Raw genomic sequence first — 17184 nt, forward strand, 5'->3', positions numbered from 1 at the left:
GATATAAAAAATAAAATATCTCGTAAAATATTTAATTTTCGATAATCTTACTATTAATACTTTTATGCACAGAATAATAAAACAAACCAATTGATATAAAAAATAATCGTTTTAAAGAAAAAATATATAATTATTTACAATGTATCTTTTTTAACAATTATTTGATTTTTTTACATAAACTGATTTATCTCAGCGAATCGGGTATGCTCTATCGAATGGTGATTTTTCAATCTTTTGATTCCGACCGGAAATACGCCATACGGACCGGAAGTTGAATTTTTTGAGGAGAACATAGTATTTTTTATTACAGATTCGAATTGTACGTGAAAAAATAAGAAACTTTTATATCAAACGTTTTTCCTGAAAGTGTTTCTGTCAACCTTAAAATTGACCTTGAAAGTAACTGTGATGAAATTATGAACTTACTTATATTATATATATTGTACACACACACACACACACGCGCGCGCGCGTGGAAAATTGGAAACCCATGTGAAACCGTATAATAATTCCTCAGGAAACGTATAGGCGAGGGAGAAGCTCTGCTTCTTCTTCCCCAAAAAAACTAATCTAATCCAAAACTGATTCTACTTACTTTATAACTAATTTTAATTTTAAATTAGAAATAGATTTGGGAGATACATCCCACATTCAATTTGAAATGCTACTTGATAACTTCCCTAAAGAGGAAGAATTATATTCCATTTATAAAATTTTTTTTGTTAATAACTTTTTATAATAAAAAATATATATAATAAAAAATGAGTAATGGCTAAAATCTGTCAAATATTACTCAGGGACACAACTTTGATAACATATGTCAAGATCAAGGTCATCAGGGGTGGAGGTCCTCTTCTCGGTATATTTACCAAAAAATTAATAGAGAAAAATATCAAATAACTGGAATTTTTTCAAAATTCCAGATCGGTCAAGGATTCAACCGCGGCCATATGCGTGACGATATTGTTCTTCATCATTCCGTCGAAACTTGACTTTCTACACGCGTTCGACAAAAATCCACACAAACGACCCACGAAACCGTCACCCGGTCTAATAACATGGAAGATGATTAACCAGAAGATGCACTGGAGTTTGATATTCGTGCTGGGCGGCGGATTCGCCATCTCCGCTGGTAGTACTACATCGGGTTTATCAGCCATGCTCGGTCAGTCCTTGATCAGTCTGCAAAAGATCAACGTGGTAGCGATATTGCTGATCGTCTGCTTCTTCGCTGAGAACGTGACGGAATTGACGGCTAACGTGGCCGTCGCGAATATTATATTGCCAGTCTTAGCGGAAATGGTGAGTTGAGCAAAGTCAACATGATAAAATTGTTTCACATATAACCAATATTTTCTATATCAATGCTATTTTCTTTTTGGCCAGATTTTACTTTTACTGTCTTCCCACTTATTACTCGCGCGTTAGCAACGAGACGCGCATAATTAAAGAGTGCAGTACTTATCGTTAGCTTCAGGAGTATTCGCAATATAATGAAGCAATACGTCTCTAATAATACCGCAAAAATTTCCAAATAAAATATTTTTGATATTTTATATCTTATTAATAATTAAAACTATTTTTTTTCTATTATTAATTACGTATGTTTTGCAATAAGTAAAAAATTTGTATAATATTTTATTCATACAGAGTTTCTTACACGCTTCTGCAATCATATCGATTTATATTTTAAATTATTAATTACATACATATATGTTCCGCGCGCAATAATTTAAAAAATTTTTTAACATTTTATTCAAACCTATATACATCGATATAATTGCAAAAGTATGTGAAAAGCTTTGAATAAAATGTTACTAAAATTTTTTAATTGTTGCAAAACATACGTAATTAATAATAGAAAAAATAATTTTATGATTATTAATCAAATATAAAATATAAAAGGAAAATTATATTTGAAAATTTTTGCGGTGTTGTTAAAAGTATTGTCCCACTACATTTGCAATATTGACACTTTTGAAACTAAGTGCCGCGCTCCTAAGTTACGCGCGTCCAGCATCTTGTTGCTAACGCGTAAAGTAATAAGTGGGGAAGCAGTGGGTGTAAATCACAAAATCTATCCGAAAGTTGCCAGTAGAGAACAATATATCTTTTTATATTCAAAAAATACAATTTATATAATAGTATGAAATCTATATATATAAATTCACTGTCACATATTTTTCACGTAATTCACGTATGTGAACCTAGCATCTCAAGTGTTAGCATCTCAGAAATATCTTTCAGATTTACTTGCATCCAGCATAGTTCTATAGTTCCTGATAAGTTTTAACAATAGCTCTGATTTTACTATTAAAATCGCGTTTAAAAAAATGAGATGCTAACTTCCGGTAACATATGATAGCAACTCATCATATTTCGAAAGTTTAATCATAAAAAAGTAAAATTCCGTAGAGTTCTATAGTCTAGATATATTTTGTCAATAGTTCTGACGAATAAACGATTGTTTTGCCCAAGAAAGTATTTTCGATGATATAGGTGAAATGCTGATCGATTTTCAAGAGTTCTGCTTATTCGAAAATAGTTCTCACATAGTTCTGGGCATGTGCATTGCCTTTTAAAAGAGTTCTGATGAAAGAAAGCGTTTGAATATTTTTTAAAAAATTGTTTTGCTCGAAAAACGCGTATTTTCGAGAATATAGGTGAGTTGCTGGTCGATTTTCAAGAGTTCTGCTTATTCGAAAATAGTTCTCACATAGTTCTGGGCATGTGCATTGCCTTTTAAAAAAGTTCTAATGAAAGAAAGTGTTTGAATATTTTTTTTTAAATTGTTTTGCTCGAAAAACGCGTATTTTCGAGAATATAGGTGAGATGCTGGTCGATTTTCAAGAGTTCTGCTTATTCGAAAATAGTTCTCACATAGTTCTGGGCATGTGCATTGCCTTTTAAAAAAGTTCTAATGAAAGAAAGTGATTGAATATTTTTTTTTAAATTGTTTTGCTCGAAAAACGCGTATTTTCGAGAATATAGGTGAGATGCTGGTCGATTTTCAAGAGTTCTGCTTATTCGAAAATAGTTCTCACATAGTTCTGGGCATGTGCATTGCCTTTTAAAAGAGTTCTGATGAAAGAAAGCGTTTGAATATTTTTTTTTAAATTGTTTTGCTCGAAAAACGCGTATTTTCGAGAATATAGGTGAGATGCTGGTCGATTTTCAAGAGTTCTGCTTATTCGAAAATAGTTCTCACATAGTTCTGGGCATGTGCATTGCCTTTTAAAAGAGTTCTGATGAAAGAAAGTGTTTGAATATTTTTTTTTTAATTGTTTTGCTCGAAAAACGCGTATTTTTGAGAATATAGGTGAGATGCTGGTCGATTTTCAAGAGTTCTGCTTATTTGAAAATAATTCTCGCACAGTTCTGGGCATGTACATTGCCTTTTAAAAGAGTTCTGATGAAAGAAAGCGTTTGAATATTTTTTTTTTAATTGTTTTGCTCGAAAAACGCGTATTTTCGAGGATATAGGTGACCGGTCGACCAGCATCTCACCTATATCCTCGAAAATACGCGTTTTTCGAGCAAAACAATTTTAAAAAAAATATTCAAACACTTTCTTTCATCAGAATTCTTTTAAAAGGCAATGCACATGTCTATAACTATGTGAGAACTATTTTCGAATAAGCAGAACTCTTGAAAATCGACCAGCATCTCACCTATATTCTCGAAAATACGCGTTTTTCGAGCAAAACAATTTAAAAAAAAATATTCAAACGCTTTCTTTCATCAGAACTCTTTTAAAAGGCAATGCACATGCCCAGAACTATGTGAGAACTATTTTCGAATAAGCAGAACTCTTGAAAATCGACCAGCATCTCACCTATATTCTCGAAAATACGCGTTTTTCGAGCAAAACAATTTAAAAAAGAATATTCAAACGCTTTCTTTCATCAGAACTCTTTTAAAAGGCAATGCACATGCCCAGAACTATGTGAGAACTATTTTCGATTAAGCAGAACTCTTGAAAATCGACCAGCATCTCACCTATATTCTCGAAAATACGCGTTTTTCGAGCAAAACAATTTAAAAAAAAATATTCAAACGCTTTCTTTCATCAGAACTCTTTTAAAAGGCAATGCACATGCCCAGAACTATGTGAGAACTATTTTCGAATAAGCAGAACTCTTGAAAATCGATCAGCATTTCACCTATATCATCGAAAATACTTTCTTGGGCAAAACAATCGTTTATTCGTCAGAACTATTGACAAAATATATCTAGACTATAGAACTCTACGGAATTTTACTTTTTTATGATTAAACTTTCGAAATATGATGAGATACTATCATATATTACCGGAAGTTAGCATCTCATTTTTTTAAACGCGATTTTAATAATAAAATCACCGGAACTATTGTTAAAACTTATCAGAAACTATAGAACTATGCTGGATGCAAGAAAATCTGAAAGATATTTGTGAGATGCTAACACTTGAGATGCTAGATTCACACACGTACGGAATTCTATTTATTATTCTTTCTATACGATCGATATTTTTAATAGCAGGTTTCTTGGCCACCCACGGGAATTTTATATATTTATTACTATATTTTTATCATGATATAATTAATTAGAATATTGGGGGGCTACATCTCGATATCGCAAAAGGATAAAAATTATGAATCCATATTTAAATTCGATAAATCTTGACGTTAGCTTACATTTCACGGATTATTTTCCTTTCGACATGTATTGTAAAGAGTACATTCTTAAGTAATACATGCTTTGAATTATGTGGCGCCCTTTATTTTCGTTCCTAAAATATTGGACTTTAAAATATTATAAAAATAAAATTTTTGGGAAAGCGAATTTACTTTAATTCAACATATTTTCAAAAATTCATGGTTCTCAATAATTTTCAAAAGATTTTCATCATTATTAAACATTCATATATTATTAAATACAATATTTATTTAAAGATCTGAATATGCAAATATATTAAATTTTTTTATTTCAAACTTTCTTTTATGTGGAAAGTTCTGTGTTAAACCATGTTAAGAGTTCTAAACCACATTTTATAGTTTTATTTTATTATTGTATAAAGTAAACGCATAGCGCCTTTGTTCCTTCCCCTGGACCATCACCCTGAAAAAATTAATTTATTACAAACCTATTTCTGATTTTAAATTAAAATTAAAATTAGTGGATTGGGTTCGAATGTTTTTAGGGATGGCGATGTAAGGGGAGAGGCTCCGCCCTTCTTTCGTCCACGCAATAGATAAATAATATTTTTCACTCCGTGGACATTTAATACATCCGTGAATAACTTTTCAATGAGCAAGAAAATGTATTAACTTACTGCTATTCTCAACAAGAAACTTAAAAATTTGTGCAGTCGCATGTTGAAAGCTGTTAATGAATTGGGAGAAATAGGTAAAACAATCGTTAATCATGATAAATCTATAAACAACTATGATCATCTAGTTATTCCTTAAATAATGTAAACAAAAACTTTTTCTAATTAGAAGATGACAAATAGGTTAATATAACGTAGGCAAACTTCACTATTCCTAATATCAGTTATAATACCTAAGGAAAAGCATTAAAATTGTCGATTTTTAATTTGTTATATTTCTTAAATCAATGCCATTCTCCACTTGACTTTTACACGGAGGTTTTTATTATTTATTCTCAATTACTTAAAACACACGAACTTCGCCTACAACATATCTAATTGTAAATGGCAATAAAATCGGTGAGGTTTTAATAGTAAAATCACCGAAACTATTGTTAAAACTTATCAGGAACTATAGAACTATGCTGGATGCAAATAAATCTGAAAGATATTTATGAGATGCTAACACTTGAGATGCTAGATTCACACACGTGTGTTATCTATTATATTCAACTAAATAAATCAATAAGTTTATCTTTACCATAGTAATGGCTAGGAATTCATAATGTTACACTTATTTCGAAATTCTAGTTCTAGTGAAACTAAATAATAACTCTATACGTATTGACAGTGACATAATAACGAGCAAATGCAAATAAAAAAATATAAATACACAATAGTACAACGAAAAGATAATACAAGTAAGCACGACAATTGTCATATTTCGAAATTGCATGTATTAGGACTAGGAACTAAAAGAAAGTACCACATAATTCGAAGCGTGTATTATTTAGGAATGCAGTTTCCACAATATATGTCAAAAGAAAAGTGATTCGTAAGATGTAAATTAATAATAAGATTTATCTTTAATTCTGTTCTCACAATATAAATGGCGTAAACCAAAATGATTTTAACAATAAAACTTTCTTTTTTCTTTTTAGTGTGTGGCTATTAAAATACATCCTTTGTACTTGATGCTGCCGGCGGCTATCTGCTGCTCGTTCTCATTTCATTTACCGGTAGGCACCCCGCCGAATGCAATTGCCAGCGCGGCGGGTCATATAAAGACAAGAGACTTTATGATCGCCGGTATCGGGCCCAGCATCGTCACGCTCGTCGTCACCGTGGGAGCGTTCTCCACATGGGGTACATACGTATTCAATCTGTCCGAGTTCCCCGAGTGGGCGACATAACGATACTCGTCGGTCCTTCGATATTTATTTGCGCTTCGTGCTCCACTGAACGCGCGTCTTCCACAATGACAAGAGTACTACTCGTACGTAATATTCTCATTTCATCGAAAAAATTCGGTCTCTCTATAATAGATATTTTCTTACAAATTCCAAAGATATCTGACGCCTTAAGGGATAAGTTCCTTAATGGCAAGAATAGACTGGATGATACTATATATGTATCGTAAAAGCGAAAATTGTCGAATATGATAAGAAAGTAACGATATGATACATCCTTAGAATAATTTCGCATGCGGGATATTATTTTTGTATGAAATGTAATATAAAATAGTACACAAAAATCCTCAAATAAGAAATCCACTTTTACATATGTCTTATCGACCAAAGAACCACTGACAATACTAATATTTAGCCAATCAAAAAACACATAAATGTATTTATTTATATATATCAAGTATGTTCACAATATACCTATTTGGAGTCGAAAACTAAATCAATCAGCCACTTGCATCTCAAATTCTCAATTCCTGAATTTTGTCTCATTCTTTGATTTACTTATCATTCGTAATAGTGTAATATGTATATTTTTCTTATATTTTCCGCTTTGCAAATGATATGATTTTTCTACTAATACAAGTGATCAAGAAAATAATACTGAGACAATATATATTATTAAATTCTCTTATACAGGGTGTCCTAAATCATCCGTACACTCCTTTTCTTTCAAAAACTAAGCATTTTAGAGAAAAACGTTTTGAACAAAAATTGTCATTGGTTTGACTTTGCATGGCATCGTTAAGGTCAAGTCAAGGACACCTTTAATATCTTAAATGGAATTCCCTATTTTTTATTGCATATTTTTATAGCTTTATTTCGAGAGCTTTCCAAAACACTATAATAAAGTATTTTTTCACTAAGTACTTTTTGAGTTATTTTATATTTTAATCTGACATATTTTGATATAAAAAATTAAATACTTTGTAAAATATTTAGTTTTCGATAATCTTATCGTAATACTTTTATGTACAGAATAATGAGACAAATCAATTGTATAAAAAATAATTATTTTTAAGAAAATTATTTACAATGTATTTTTTTAAACAATTATTTGTTTTTTTTGCACTAATTGATTTGTCTCATTACTCTGTACATAAAAGTATTACGGTAAGATTATCCAAAACTAAATATTTTACAAGATATTTTATTTTTTATATCAAAATATGTCAGATTAAAATACAAAATAACTCAAAAAGTACTTAATGAAAAAATACTTTATTATAATGTTTTGGAAAGCTCTCGAGGTAAGCTATAAGGATATACAATAAAAAATAGGGGATTCCATTTGAGAAATTAAAGGTGTCCTTGACTTGACCTTAACGATGCTATCCAAGGTCAAACCAATGACACCGTCTTATGTTCCCCTCAAAACTATACAATTTTTGTTCAAAACGTTTTTCTCTAAAATGCTTAGTTTTTGAAAGGAAAGGGGTGTACGGGTGGTTTAGGACACCTTGTATACAAGGTGTCTGCTAATAATCGCTTCACCCGTAATGTACAGGTAGAAGGGGTTAAATCGAGCAGGAAAGTCCTTTACCATTTTGCGATTTTCGTAATAATTATTGAAAAATTAATTAAAAAAGATCGACCAATTCGCGCGAGTATAAGAGCGCAGCGAGAAGACACAACCTAAAAGTTTTGGGAGGAGTGCTCTACAAACAGAGAGAAGATATAATAGAGGACGGGAGCCATAGATAATCGTGTAAGTGGAAACATCAGACGATTAGAAAGAGATAGAATCAAGTGACCTGGCTGTCATTGTCTATTCGCGCATGCGCAGTTTTTGATATTTAGTATTAGCAGAGCGGACTTGGAGAGTTGGAGAGGACAAAGAGACTTTGACAGAAAACCTTGGAAATAATTAAAATCTCTCTAGAAATATATAATAAAGATTTTTGTCAACAATATATTTTTCGTATTACTTTATTATTTGAATCATATGCAAATCGTTTATTGAATTTAATTATACAGGGTGTCCCATTTTAAAGAACCCACTCAAATATCTCCGAAACACTGCGTTAAATCGAAAAATGTTTCAAACAAAAGTTGTGTGGCTTCAAGGGGACCATAAGATGGTGACAATTATTTGACCTTGGAAAATCATTTGAAGGTCATGTGAAGGTCAACTTTAAAATCTTAAATGGAAACCCCCATTTTTTATTTAGTATTCTTGTAGCTGAGAGCTTTCCAAAACACTATAATAAAGTATTTTTTTATTAAGTACTTTTTGAGTTATTTTATATTTTAATCTGACATATTTTGATATAAAAAATTAAATATCTCGCAAAATATTTAGGTTTTGATAATTTTACCGTAATACTTCTATGTACAGAATAATGAGACAAATCAATTAGTATAAAAAAAAAATTGTTTTTAAGAAAATTATTTACAATGTATTTTTTTAAACAATTATTTGTTTTTTTTTGGCACTAATTAATTTGTCTTATTATTCTGTACATAGAAGTATTACGGTAAAATTATCGAAAACTGAATATTTTACGAAATATTTTATTTTTTATATCAAAATATGTCAAATTAAAATATAAAATAACTCAAAAAGTACTTAATGAAAAAATACTTTATTATAGTGTTTTGGAAAGCTCTCAGCTACAAGAATACTAAATAAAAAATGGGGGTTTCCATTTAAGATTTTAAAGTTGACCTTCAGATGACCTTCAAATGATTTTCCAAGGTCAAATCATTGTCACCATCTTATGGCCCCCTTGAAGCCACACAACTTTTGTTTGAAACATTTTTCGATTTAACGCAGTGTTTCTGAGATATTTGAGTGGGTCCTTTAAAATGAGACACCCTGTATATTTTACTTGTACAGTAATATAAACAAAATTTTTGTGATTTCTTTAAAGATTAAAATATATCGAAATTAATAATTTGATCATTAAGAAACTAATTTATTTTTAAAATAATTTGTGAATGTAAATTAAAATTTAGGTTTATTAACACTTAAAATTATAATTATTACATTTATTTATGGTTTAATTTTTGTCTACTTATATATTGCAAAATACGTTTTTTAATAAATTTTAACTGATTTTGTCATAACAAAACATTTATTAGATTTTTAAAAATCTGTATTAATTTTCTTTAAAATATAACTTTATAATATTTTTTACTATGCTAATGTGCTCTCCGAACTCTGTATGCTCTACTCTGCGCATGCGCTAACAGACAAGGACAGCCAGGTCACTTGACTTCGTCTCTTTCTAATTGCCTGATACTCTTTTAGCTGACTCCCGCCCTCTGTTATATCTTCTCTCTGTCTACAAATAGCAACAATTACGTACGAGCGATAATGGCGATGGTCCTCGCGTTCTAGCAACTACAAATCAATATTGTCTATATCAGGCCGTTCTTTCTCACCACGTGGTAATACTCGCATGAAATGGCCGATATTTTTAAATTAATTTTTTATTGATTATTGCGAAGATCGCAAAAGAGGATTTTCTTTCTCGGTTTTACCTGCTCTATCTGCACGTTACGGATGGTGCGATTATTATCAGACACCCTGTATATTGTCTCACTTATATTTTAACATATCCTATTATCTTTGTGAAGTTAATATCCTATCTTCAGAATTTCAATATAATTAATAGAGTTTTGGCCTATTTTCCTCAAAAAGTTTTAGAGTTCCTGATACGTTTTAAGAAGAGTTCTGTCGATTAAATATAAAAAAAATAAAGATCTAGAGATATAGAGTATCACGTTCTTGCAATACGAAAATTGAATAATATTTTTTATTTCAATAGGAATCGACTTGAATCGTAATATTTTTCTATAGAACTCTTTGCATGATTTAGAATTTTAGAAAAAACAAAAACTCTCAAAATAAATTTTTAATAAAAAAATTTTAATTCGAGAAACAAAAATTACTAAGATTCTCAATTTCAGTTCTATCAGCCCCATTTTAAAAATAATCGTTAAAATTCTTGGGAAGTTATCGTGAAGTTGACTACCTTAGTCTCCTACCTTTTACCATTTAATTACAGAACTCGTTTTAAAACGTATCAGGAACTCTAGAACTCTTTAACGAAAAGCCAAAAGTCTCTATTAATGACTAGCTTCACAAAGATCAATATATGTACAGAAAGATCGACACACAAAATGCGTGTCTGAAATAGTGAAATACCATGTATGTGAAATGCAGTGTGTCATTACAATGATAATAGATGTATTCAATTTACATACATAATTTCTATCTCACTCACCATCCACGTCAAAATCCTGATTGACGTTCTCCGCTTCTTCTGCCATTTCGCCAGATGGATTTATGACGATCCCCAATTGCAATCAAGAGACACTTATTTCGAAAACGTTCGACAACACTTGGCCCTAGAGTAAAAATTAGGAAATTCCATAAAGCACGACGGAACATCGAAAAGGATTGATAAACATAACCTTCATGGCGGATATATAACCTACAATGCGTTTCTGTCACATGCGATTGCGTAACGTGTCGTAAAAATATGCGATAATAGTAAAACATATCATCACGATTGTTTCATGGTGATTGATACCAATACATTCGCGATATGTTTATCATTTCAATTGATATACAAACAATGAAAAAAAAATTTTCCCCCTTTATCACTAACCTTACCGTCACAAAACGCATGAAACACATATCATTGATTATACATAGATGGAATAAAGCCCGTTTCAAACTATGCATTGAAGATTGAGATTCAAGATTCAAGATTGAAATTTGACCAATCAGAATAAAGAAATTTTAGTTCCTTTTGTTCTGATTGGTCAAATTCCAATCTTTAATCTTCAATCTTCAATGCGTAGTCTTAGGCCGATATTACATTTGTCGTACGACAAACTTTTTAAGCATATTGATTGGCTGCAAAATAGAAACTTTCTTGAGTCTCTAGAAATTAGCTAATCAATGCGCTTAAAAAGTTTGTCATACGACAAATGTAATATTAGCCTTAGGGTGCGAACCCATGCAGCGGAACAGCGTAACGTGGAACGAAAGCGGAACCAATCACGAGCGTTCCGCAAGTTCGTTCCGTTTTTAGTAGTTTCTAGCGGAATAGGTTTCACAGATCGCGTAATGTCTACGCACACATCTATACATGCATGTATTGTATAAAAGCTAACCTCAAAATAAGCAGCAACATGAGGAACATGAGCAATGTTAATGTTAAATTATTACAATTAGTAAGTATATAATATTAAAATTAAGATGAATTATAATTAGTTAATGATTAATGCCAATTTACTTTAAATGAATAATATTTTGGTATATTGCATTTAGGAATTATTTGAATGTTTTTTGAATCTCTGAATTTGAATTATTTTTGTATGTATTATATTTGGATGTATTTATGTTCCTCATATATTTCATATATGTAAGGTACATTGCAGGACTAGGTCTGCTTTGTAAACGAAATCCTATAACTGTATACTTATACATTATCTGTACTAAATGGATTTTTAATTGATCTGTCCAGAGCAAAAAATATGGTTACTGCGGCTGAATATTGAAAAATAACATGACGGACTTGTTGCAGCATTCATGTTTTAATGAATATAACGAAGCCATAAATACAATCATCATTGATGAGAATAATGTTGTGACTATAGGTAAATTTATTGTTATTTATTATCCATGAACTTTAAATACTATTACTACAATTATGATTATGAAGATAATGTAGGAAATTCTGCTGTTTTCCAGCGAGAAATCACAAGTCGGAAAAATGGCTATTAGACATTTATAGATGTTTATAGACGTTTATAGATGTCTAATAGACATCAATACATGTTTTTTAAATCGGTATTTCTCACTTGGTTTGTCTCTACTTTGGCGCTTTTACTGGTGTTCTATTTTATTGAAGAAACTTATCTTTTTCTCTCTTGCTCTCCCTCCTCTCTCTCTCTCTCTCTTTCTTCCTGCATTACAGTCAGATCTATATATTTACAGTTACTAAGTAAATTACATTTATATTATGATAATGTTTGTATTTTTCAGGAAATAAACCTTCCATTGATATCAATGATAATCTTACCGGTTGCCGGTTGCCGATCAGACATTATTAAAAAAAAAATGCTCTATGGCAAGAGATCTGCAATATGATGAGAGGTATGTAATTGTATAATTATGTTTTACAATTAACATTGTATAAAAATTGATTGGATGTTTTAATACAACATGAGGATTAGCATTCTAAATCTTTAATTGTATATTGATTTTACTATATTTTTATATATAATATGTATATGTGAAAAATATAATTTTTTGTAATAATATCTTCAATATCATAAAAAGAAATCATGGATATCGCCATCGCCAAAAAAAGATGGAAATATTTGAAAGATTGTTATGCGAAGGACAAGAAAAAAAGCAATGAATACATTCCAAGTGGGTTGGCAGCTTTTCCAACACGGAAAAATACTTTCCGCTTTTACGAGGCCATGAATTTTTTAAGCGACTGTATGGAAACAAGACAGTATATATTACCCTTTTAATGAATAAGAACTGAAAATGTTGTTTTATTGGGACATTGTTATATTTAAAAATTTGCATGTTTCATCATTATTTAATTTTTTTTTAATTTGTTTATTTTAAGTTTCAAAAATTAAACGTAGAAAATGTCTTTATATGTTGTACTATATTTTTAAACATGTATTATTCTGTTTTATATTACTTTTTAAAAAATTTTTATTACCATCTCAAAATCGATCAATTTTGAGATTTTCTTGCAGTGAAATGGCAATAAAGAATTGTATATTATTCACGATAGATTATAAGTTAATTTTTCAACTTCTATTTTCTTTTTTCATTTGATTAGAACAGTAACTACTTTATCCAAAATCTCCTCGGTTTCATCAATATCATTATCGTCATCACCGTCATCACCGTCATCACCGTCATTATCGTCATCACCGTCATCACCGTTATCACCGATATCACTGCATATACGAACCACATCAGGTCTCAATGTATCGAAGAATCGATACACAGCATCGAGATCGCCTGCAGGGAAATGTTCTACTTCAAGCTCAATTAGCAGCCCCAATTTTCATTTATCGAAAAGTATGTACAATTACTATTATATGTATAATTTATTTTAAATGTTTATTATAATTTTGTTTCATGTCAAGTGTAAATGTAAATTATATTGTAAATTATAAAAATTGTGTAAAGTAATATACATTCTGTCTTATATTTTTATTTTTTTCTGTAATAATCTTTAATAAACATTTTATAGTTAATTAAACTATGCATAATTAAACGAATTCACGTATTAGGAATTATAAAAACACTTAGAAATATTCAAATATTTTTCAATTACAAACTTAAAGAATTTGAATTCAAAACCAATGTTTCAATAAGTTTCCACTTATTAGGTAAATTTACGCTCATTTTTTAAATTATATATCATAATCTTATACATTATTTATATGTTCTTTTAGAAAGAAAATCATTGAAGACAGATCTAGACAGTTTAGAAAAGACCTTCATTATGACACTGATGGCCGAGCCAGTTGTACAAAATGATCCGATACATGGCTTTGTATTAAGCTTGGCTGATGGGCTCCGTCGGCTCCCTTACAAAGAGAGAAGAAAATTACAAATAGAATTTCTTAGCAGAGTACTGGAAGTTCAAAACAACTTAGGTAATGATTGCGTATACATAATAGTATATAATAGGCATACAATAAGTGTATTTGTATGCATGTATAGACTCATCTGCTTTTCTTTGCATCCATTCTACATGATACATATATAAATATTTTCATTTCAGATTCGGAATTATAATACTACGATGTCAGTGACCAATGTTAACATGTTCAGTATTTTTTACTATAGTTTAGTTATATTTTTATAGTATTTTATTACATAATATATAAAATTAGATATTTATATATTTTTATAAAATAAAGCTGTGCTTGGATTTATATTTCACCTCCCTTCTTTTGTATCCTTCTTGAAGTCCTTTTATACATTTTATCAGCATTTTCGAAAGGACAAAATATATAATTGATAAACAAATTAATTGTTTTACAAAACAACGAATTTATTTCTATGTTCAGTTATTAAATACAAATTAAATGTATAAAAAATAGAAAAAGAACAAGGACGTGTTCTTTGCCAACGAGTGTGTATTGTTATTGTCATTCATCAACATTCATCGTATCCTGAAGGCTTACTCAATGGTGTTGATACTTGCGCAGAATTTGTATTTTATTTCAACTTCTACGATGATCGTTAACAAACATCTGGACTGCGACAAACCTGTAATGCATATCAAAGCGACCATCAAGCAAATATGATGTATATTTAAAAATCATTATTCAAGGCCTTATTCCACTGCCATTCGAATGCACCGGTATTCATAAAAAAAATCAGCATAATGATTTCGCACTTGTGCAGCATATCGACTATGTGGATGGTTATTGAGCGCATCCATTTCTATAAATGCACTTGTGTGAGTCAAGTTCAGATTATCTTCTGTGCTGTTCTTGGAGTAGATTATATTCTGCTAGAGGTAACATCGTCTTATATTGGGTAATATAATTATACAAAGCTGTTGTAGCTTACACAATTTTCACCGCTGTGCTTAAAGGGATACTAATCGGTTTCCGATAAATTCTCCACCGAGCTGCAAGCAATCCAAAGGCGTTTTCGACTACTAATCTTGCTCTACTTAGACGACAGTTAAATATCTTCTTTCTTATGTCAAGGTGCTTGCTTCGAGGAAAAGGTCGCATCATATATGGTGTTAAAGCAAATGCCTCATCTGCCACCAATATATATGGAAGCTCTGGCCCATTTACTTCCACTTGAGTTGGTTCAGGTAGATTCATATATTTACATTTTCGAAACCGATACCAATTTCGATTCTTCGAAATACACCTCCATCGTTTTGTCGACCTTTAGCACCAATATCCAACATCAAAAAACAATATTTTGCGTCACTAATTGCCATTAAATTTATACTATGTCTTCCTTTATAATTGTAATAGCTTGATCCATTATTTGGTGGGGCCTGCAATATAATACAAACCAACTAATTGAAATTTATATTCAATAATTGCATAATACATATATTGCATAATAAACATTCCAAATATTTTTTAAATTTTATATAATGTAGAGAAATAATAAAATATACTTACATCAATATCCGCATGTTTACCATCTACTGCTCCAATACAATTAGTATAATTCCACAGGTCCTCAAAGTCTTTGGCTACCTTATGCCAGTTTCTACTGTCGGATTGAGGTAAACTTTTTCCTTCAATTCGTCCCAAATACATTGACATGTTTCGGAAATTATTGTCGATACGGTATTATTTCCTGCACGGAATGCATATAATATAGATGCCATACTGTCTCCACTGGCTAAATATCGTAAAGTAAGTTGCAGTCGTATCCGTGATGAAATTGGCTCTCGAACTGCATACTGTTTCTGAATTTTTGGTCCAACAATATCCAATAGTTTTTCAAATAACACTGGTGTTAACTGCAAGAAATTAAAATATTTTGGATCATTGGAGGCCAACATTTCAGGAATTAAATTATCACTGGCACCTTGCAAAAATCTTTTTTTAGGCGTGAAAATAGGACGAATCCAACTATTTCTTTTCTGTTTGTTTTATTGTATTTTCATGTTGCCCTATTCTTTTATATATATAATCTCAGCAATTTCTTTTGGTGTGCTCTCTGATATGTTGGGGATTGTCTCCATTTCTTCCAATACTTGCAGATGCATAATAATAATGCAATTGTAGAATCCATTGTGATGATTTTCTTATAATTAGTAAATTTTCTATCAGTAAATATATATAAAAGTTATCACACACATATCCATAATATTATTAATATACAGGGTGTCCCATTTTAATATCCTCAGGCAAATATCTCAAAAACCAAGCCCGGAAGAGAAAAATGTTTCAGACAAAAGTTGTTTGGTTCCGAGGGGGCCATAAGATGGTACTATTGGTTTGACCTTGGAAAATCATTTGAAGGTCATGTGAAGGTCAACTTTAAAATCTTAAATAGAAACTCCCATTTTTTATTTAGTATTCTTGTAGCTGACATCGAGAGCTTTCCAAAACACTATAATAAAGTATTTTTTCATTAAGTACTTTTTGAGTTATTTTATATTTTAATCTGACATATTTTTATATAAAAAATAAAATATTTCGTAAAATATTCAGTTTTCGATAATCTTACCGTAATACTTTTATGTACAGAATAATGAGACAAATTAATTAGTGCCAAAAAAACAAATAATTGTTTAAAAAAATACATTGTAAATAATTTTCTTAAAAATAATTATTTTTTATACAATTGATTTGTCTCATTATTCTGCACATAAAAGTATTACGGTAAGATTATCGAAAACTAAATATTTTACGAGATATTTTATTTTTTATATTAAAATATAAAATAACTCAAAAAGTACTTAATAAAAAAATACTTTATTATAGTGTTTTGGAAAACTCTCGATGTCAGCTACAAGAATACTAAATAAAAAATGGGGGTTTCTACCCAGACAGCACAAGGATGTCCTTAGGACGTCCAAAGGGCATCCAGGACATACATGT

At 30.4% G+C, this 17184-nt stretch overlaps 3 protein-coding genes and 1 pseudogene across 12 annotated transcripts in view; 2 read left to right on the forward strand and 2 right to left on the reverse strand.

Annotated features, from left to right (window-relative positions):
- Positions 1-7055, forward strand: part of LOC138943163 (protein I'm not dead yet-like) — a 54817-nt gene extending 47762 nt beyond the window's left edge. For all 9 annotated transcript variants that reach the window (XM_070313736.1, XM_070313728.1, XM_070313732.1 and 6 more), the window contains 2 exons: positions 924-1302; positions 6292-7055. In XM_070313736.1, the coding sequence (XP_070169837.1) occupies positions 924-1302; positions 6292-6543 (631 nt within the window). In that variant the 3' untranslated portion in view covers positions 6544-7055. The remainder of the gene's footprint in view (positions 1-923; positions 1303-6291) is intronic.
- Positions 1-11226, reverse strand: part of Pig-s (phosphatidylinositol glycan anchor biosynthesis class S) — a 104154-nt gene extending 92928 nt beyond the window's left edge. For both annotated transcript variants that reach the window (XM_070313745.1, XM_070313743.1), the window contains exons 1-2: positions 11041-11226; positions 10827-10950 (exon numbers count right to left, since the gene is read on the reverse strand). In XM_070313745.1, coding sequence (XP_070169846.1) covers positions 10827-10872 — 46 coding nt within the window. In that variant the 5' untranslated portion in view covers positions 10873-10950; positions 11041-11226. The remainder of the gene's footprint in view (positions 1-10826; positions 10951-11040) is intronic.
- Positions 11227-11683: 457 nt separating this feature from the next.
- Positions 11684-14518, forward strand: LOC138943141 (uncharacterized). The gene is made up of 6 exons (XM_070313692.1): positions 11684-11784; positions 12078-12210; positions 12599-12709; positions 13419-13663; positions 14044-14247; positions 14376-14518. The coding sequence occupies exons 3-6, from the start codon at positions 12681-12683 to the stop codon at positions 14387-14389; spliced, it is 492 nt and encodes a 163-aa protein (XP_070169793.1). The 5' UTR covers positions 11684-11784; positions 12078-12210; positions 12599-12680; the 3' UTR covers positions 14390-14518.
- Positions 14519-14713: 195 nt separating this feature from the next.
- Positions 14714-16139, reverse strand: LOC138943187 (putative nuclease HARBI1; annotated as a pseudogene).
- Between the last annotated feature and the right edge of the window lie 1045 nt (positions 16140-17184).

Source organism: Polyergus mexicanus, unplaced genomic scaffold, assembly GCF_030449975.1.
Source record: "Polyergus mexicanus isolate NDT 795.1 unplaced genomic scaffold, iyPolMexi1.0 SCAF_25, whole genome shotgun sequence".
In the NCBI taxonomy this organism is placed as follows: domain Eukaryota; kingdom Metazoa; phylum Arthropoda; class Insecta; order Hymenoptera; family Formicidae; genus Polyergus; species Polyergus mexicanus.